Source organism: Prosopis cineraria, unplaced genomic scaffold (genome assembly GCF_029017545.1).
Source record: "Prosopis cineraria cultivar Desert tree isolate PC_DT_omini unplaced genomic scaffold, ASM2901754v1 PC1311, whole genome shotgun sequence".
NCBI lineage: Eukaryota > Viridiplantae > Streptophyta > Magnoliopsida > Fabales > Fabaceae > Prosopis > Prosopis cineraria.
The window spans coordinates 5,646-12,057 of record NW_026556636.1 but is presented as its reverse complement, the minus strand read 5'-3'; the positions used below and the strand labels follow the sequence as shown (position 1 = coordinate 12,057).

Sequence of the window (6,412 nt, the reverse complement as noted above, 5' to 3'; positions counted from 1 at the left end):
GCATTGCCTAAATTTCATGGGTTACCGGAGGAGAGGATTGCCATAGGTTTTTGCATACTTTCCTATTGGTTTGTGATACTATGAAGCCTATGCATGTAAATGTTGATGATGTTCAAGCTAAGGCTTTTGTATTTTTCTCTTGAAGGTTTAGCAAAGGAATGGGTATTTCAACTACCCTTCTTATGTGAAAGTGAGCACATGGGCTGAGCTAAGAAGACTCTTCTTAGATAAATTCTTTCCAAATTCCAAGGTCACCAATTTGAGAAAGCAAATCTATGGGGTCCAACAAGGAGAGGATGAGAGTCTCTATGAGTATTGGACTAGATTCCAAGGCCTTTTGGCTAAATGCCCACACCATCAAATTTCTAGTGAGAATTTAGTCCAATAGTTCTATGAGGGCTTGATTCCAAGAGACAAAGTTAACATTGATGCCGCTAGTGGTGGATGCTTGATTGACCTCACTTCCTTAAAGGCTTGGGAACTAATTGACAAGATGGCTTCAAGTGGTGCTCAATACTCTACAAGGGAAAGAGAAATGTGAATATGGTAGGTTCCTCAGTTCTTAATGATTCATATGTGGACTTGCTAGCTGCCAAGATTGGGAGAATGTTGGCTCCACAAATATCTCAAGTGAGCAATGTAAGTACTTCTCAAGCACTTGTCCCTTATTCTTGTACTTTTTGTGACTCACCTATGCATGTAGAAAGCAATTGTCCTATTAAGTTTGAACAAGTAAATGCTATCTACAATGGAAAACAATCCTATGGTGGGAGGCAAGGGCAAGGAGCTTATTCTAATACTTACAACCCTTCATGGAGAGACCATCCTAATTTCTCCTATTCAAATCCAAATGTGGCTTTACAAGACAATCAACAAAGAGGATCCTATCAAAACACCTTTGGCCGTGACCCTCCACCTCATTTGTCTCAAGGTAGCTCTTCTCAAAGCTACAATCCAAGTGGTAATTCTCTTACACCTTCTTCTAATTCTTATAGTGATAGGAGGCTTGTTCCAATTGAGAGTTCTTCTAATTCGAACTCTTCTAATGATGTGAATGTGTTACGTAAGCAGTTGATTGAAATGAACTCTTTGTATAAAAACATGTATGATGGCTTAGGGAACAAGGTAGAGAGTATGGGTAACAAGTGTGAGAACATGAACTCTAAAATTGATGCCCTTACTTCTCAAATGAATATGCTTGCTAACCAATTAAGTGCAGCCAATGCTCAAGCCTCTACATTACCATCCAACACCGTTGCTAATCCTAAAGCTAATCTTAATGCTATCACATTGAGGAGTGGCAAGGGTTGGGAGAAAGAGTACAAGAAGACAAAAGACAAGGGAAGGCCGAGAAGCCCTCTTTAAATTCTTCAATTGATGTTAATGTTTCTAGTTCTTCTTTTGCTCCTAATGATGCATCTTTTTGTAGAGATGATGAGGATGAAAACATTGAGGAGATCATATGTGAGCAACCACCATCTAAGGTGGAAAAGGGGACTATGGCCGAGTTGTTTAGTAAGGAAAAAGAGGGAGAGGCCGAGCAAAGTGAAACAAGAAAGGAGAGTTCAAGGAAGGAAGAAGGAAAGCAAAGTCAAGAGATTATGAAGAAGCTTCCTTTTCCACAAGCACAAGTGGTCCCTAAGCAAGTAAAGGGACAATTTGATCAAGAGGTATATGATTTCTTCCACAAGATTCATGTTAATGTACCCTTGATGGATGTAGTTAAGAACTTTCCTAAGTATGCCAAATTTTTGAAAGATTGTTGTACAAATAAAAGAAAATTTAGGCCTAATGCAAGGGTACAATTACCCTCATCTGTGAGTGCTATCATGAAGCCTCAACTCCCTATAAAATGTGAGGACCCCGGTTCCTTCACAATTCCATGCAAGATTGGCAACACACATTTTTCTCATGCATTGATAGACTTAGGTGCAGCCATTAATGTTATGCCTCTTTCAATTTATCATGCCTTGAGTCTTGATTGCATGCATAAGACACCTATGATATGCCAATTAGCGGATAGAAGTGTTAGAAGACCACATGGAGTAGTAGAAGACTTGTTGGTTTGTGTTAAAGGTCTATTATTTCCTGTGGATTTCTATGTGCTTGATATGTCAAAAGAAGGGAGTGGGGATGATATTTTGATTTTAGGAAGGCCATTTATGAGGACTGCCCGTACATTGATTGACATGGAAAAAGGTAGTTTGATTTTGAAATGTGGAGAGGATCATGTTATTTTTAATATATATGAAGCAATGAAACATCCTTTTGAGGATTATTCTTTGTTAGGTGTAAGTTCCATTGAGTTATTGCTTCATGATGCTTGTGAGTCTCACATGCTTGATTCTTTCTCACATGTTGATGATGATTTGTCTCTTGTTACTACTACATGTATTGATGGATGTAGTTGTCCTATTTGTTTAGAGATTGATGCATGCTTGAATGATGCAACTACTTCTTCTCATGATTTGTTTAAAATATCTCCTATGCTTGATCTTGAAATGCTTGAGAAGGGTATATCTTCTTGTGTTGTAGGTACTAAAGCCATTAAGGCCGAATCTATGAGTTTTTCTCCACTCGAGCTTGATGTTCTTAGGATTCCCAAGCTATTGGAGGAAAATTCTACACTTTCACATGTCGAGGCCGTGGCTCAAGTCCAAGCACTTGAGGACAAGTTGCAAGAAAAGGGGGAGGCTGTAAAGAAAGAAGAGGAGAAATCAAAAACAAGTGACAAGCCTAAAAGACAAGATAGTACCATGGAATATTCCACCAAATTAGACTTGAAGAAGCTCATTCCCTCTTGTGTAGAGCCACCTACCTTGGAGTTGAAGCCTTTACCATCCAATCTCAAGTATGCATATCTCATTGAGAATGAGAAGCTTCCGGTAATAATTTCTAACTCTTTATCTCTTGAGGAAGAAAATGCATTACTTGATGTGTTGAGAAAGAACATACATGCTATTGGTTGGACTTTGGCTGACATTCCTGGTATTGACCCTATTGTGTGCACACATAAAATTTTTCTTGAGGACAATGCTAAGCCCATTAGGCAACCACAAAGGAGACTTAACCCATTGATTTTAGATGTGGTAAAGAAAGAGGTTGTTAAGCTACTTAGTGCTGGGATCATCTATCCTATAGCTGACAGTGAGTGGGTGTCTCCAACCCAAGTTGTACCTAAGAAAGGGGGGATTACTGTGGTAAAAAATGAGAAAGGAGAGCTTGTTCCAACTAGAGTTCAAAATGCTTGGAGAGTGTGCATAGACTATAGGAAGCTCAATAATGTGACTAGGAAGGACCATTTTCCTTTGCCTTTTATTGATCAAATGCTTGAGAGATTGGCTTCCAAGTCCCATTATTGCTTCCTAGATGGGTTTAGTGGGTATTTTCAGATTCCTATAGCTCCTAGTGACCAAGATAAGACTACCTTTACATGCCCCTTTGGTACATTTGCCTATAGGAGGATGCCTTTTGGTCTTTGCAATGCACCTGGTACTTTTCAAAGATGCATGATGTCCATATTTTGTGATTTTATTGAACATTGCATGGAAGTCTTTATGGATGATTTTACTGTGTATGGTGAGTCCTTTGATTCATGCTTGCATTCTTTAGATAAAGTGCTTGGTAGGTGCATTGAAAAGAAGCTTGTGCTTAACTTTGAAAAATGCCATTTCATGGTAGATAAAGGAATTGTTTTAGGCCATTTGATTTCTTCCAATGGCATAGAGGTGGATAAGGCCAAAGTAGATGTGATTGCTTCTTTGCCATATCCTGTTTGTTTGAAAGATTTGAGATCATTTTTGGGACATGCAGGCTTTTATAGGAGATTTATAAAGGGGTTTAGTGAAATTGCTTTGCCTATGTCTAAACTCTTACAAAAAGATGTTGATTTTGTTTTTGATGATGCTTGCAAAAGGAGTTTTGACACTTTGAAAAGCATGCTCATTTCCCCTCCCATTCTTAAAGCCCCAAATTGGTCTTTACCTTTTGAGTTGTCATGTGATGCTTCTAATTTTGCTGTGGGAGCTATGCTTGGTCAAAGAGAGGGCAAGTTATCATATGTGATTGCTTATGCATCTAGGACCCTAGATTCAGCTCAGGTTAATTACACCACAACTGAGAAAGAGTTGTTTGCTATTGTTTTTGCACTTGATAAATTTAGATCATATCTTCTTAACTCTAAAGTTGTTGTGTACACTGACCATGCTGCTGTGAGGTACTTGTTTAAGAAGACAGATTCTAAGCCTCGCTTGATTCGATGGGTGATCTTAATGCAAGAATTTGATGTGGAGATAAGGGATAGGAGTGGTTCTACCAATCAAGTAGCGGATCATTTGTCTAGACTACCTCATTTAAAAGCTACTATGGTAAACTCTAACCCTACTATTCCTTGTGATTCATTTCCTGATGAGGCATTGTGTGCCATTTCATCTAAGCCTCCATGGTATGCCTCTTTTGCTAACTATATTGAGTGTAGAGTCTTGCCTCCTTGTGCTTCACGTTTTGCCATTGAAAAATTGAAAAGAGAGTCTAGATTTTACATTTGGGAACCACCTTTGATGTGGAAGATTTGTAGTGATAAAGTGATTAGGAGGTGTGTTGATGATGTTGATGTGCCTTCTGTTCTTGAATTTTGTCACTCTCATGCATGTGGTGGTCATTTTAGCTCAAATAAGACAGCTAGGAAGGTTTTAGATTGTGGATTGTATTGGCCTAGCTTGTTTAAAGACTCTTATGAATTTTGTAAAGCATGCTTGAAATGTCAAAAGGTTAGTAGTTGGGGTAAGAGACATGAAATGCCTCAACAACCCATTTTATTTTGTGAGATTTTTGATGTTTGGGGCATTGACTTCATGGGTCCCTTTCCACCATCCTTTAGTTTTGAGTACATATTACTTGGTGTTGATTATGTTTCAAAGTGGATTGAAGCCATTCCTACTAGAACTTGTGATGCTAAGATTGTTTTGAAGTTTCTCAAATCTAATATTTTTTGTAGGTATGGAGTTCCTAAGGCCTTGGTAAGTGACCAAGGATCCCACTTTTGCAATAAGATGATGAAGGCTCTCTTGGCTAAATATGGAGTGCATCACAAAATCTCTACACCATATCATCCCCAAACTAATGGCCAAGCCGAAGTATCAAATAGAGAAGTCAAGAAAATCCTAACCAAGGTGGTGAACACAAATAGGAAGGATTGGTCTTTACACTTGGAGGATGCTTTGTGGGCTTATCGGACCGCTTATAAGACTCCCATTGGCATGTCTCCTTTTCGATTGGTGTATGGAAAGGCTTGCCACCTCCCTGTGGAGATAGAGCATAGGGCCTATTGGGCCATCAAGAAACTAAACTTGGATTTCCATCTTTCGGCTAAGGAGAGATTTCTTCAAATGCAAGAACTTGAGGAGCTTAGGTTGGATGCCTATGAGTCTTCTAGAATCTATAAGGAGAAAACAAGGATCCTTCATGACAAGCTAATCTTGAGGAAAAAGTTCCAAGAAGGAGATCAAGTCCTCTTGTTCCAAACAAGGTTTATTCATAAGCATGCCAAGTTGAAGTCTAAGTGGGAGGGACCATATTAGTGACCAAGGTGTTTCCCTATGGGGTTTTGCAACTCTTGAATAAAGCCACGGGTTCCACTATGCAAATCAATGGTCACCTATGCAAGCTCTACAAAGATGCCAAATCACTTCAAAAGGAGGAGGACTTCTCTCAACATGTTTTTGAACCACCATGATAAGGTTGTATCTCTCTAACCTTGAGCTTTTACCTTCCTTTAATTGATATATTTAATGATAGGTATAGTTCAAGTGTGGGGGAGATGAACCTAGTAGGAAAATTAGAGTTTATTTGCTTTATTTGACTTCTTTGTTTTGTGTTTTAGTTTGAAAAAAAAAATATCTGCACCACACTTTTGTTATGCATTCATTATTGATCTCACCTTATTTTATCACTAGTCTATACATACATTGAGGACAATGCATGATTTAAGTGTTGGGGAGAGAAATAAACATTTTGTTTTGTTTGTTTGGTTTTGTTTGGTTTTGCAAAAAAAAAAAAATTCAAAAAAAAAAATTTCTTTGTTTTGTTTTGTTTGAGGTTACTTAATTACCTAGCTCTTGAATGGATATTTTGATTCTTGAGATGTGGTAATTTTTAGGATTGAATAGGTGTGAAATGAACATTCTTTTACCTTGAATTAATGGATTAGAGTGGCATATTACCCATTCATGGAAGAGGCTAAACACTCATGTGTGATTAATTCCTTAGTGATGTTACCCTCTAGAATTTGTTTCACTTCTTAATTAAGACCATATATCTTGCACTTGTTTGATAGGAGATGAGAGATGGCATTCATAAAAAATAGCCAAGAGCCAAATAGCCAACCTATTATTATTTATTATCCTTTGTTAGC

The 6,412-nt window shown here is 38.1% G+C and overlaps 1 protein-coding gene and 1 non-coding gene across 2 annotated transcripts; one reads left to right on the top strand and one right to left on the bottom strand.

Moving 5' to 3' along the window:
• Positions 1-256: 256 nt before the first annotated feature.
• LOC129299814 (small nucleolar RNA R71) lies at positions 257-363 on the bottom strand. The gene has a single exon (XR_008590638.1). It is a non-coding gene; the product is annotated as a small nucleolar RNA R71 (small nucleolar RNA).
• Positions 364-2,370: 2,007 nt separating this feature from the next.
• On the top strand, positions 2,371-5,129 carry LOC129299813 (uncharacterized). Its single transcript, XM_054938293.1, has 2 exons — positions 2,371-2,885; positions 4,997-5,129. The coding sequence occupies exons 1-2, from the start codon at positions 2,487-2,489 to the stop codon at positions 5,009-5,011; spliced, it is 414 nt and encodes a 137-aa protein (XP_054794268.1). The 5' UTR covers positions 2,371-2,486; the 3' UTR covers positions 5,012-5,129.
• The last annotated feature ends 1,283 nt before the right edge of the window (positions 5,130-6,412 follow it).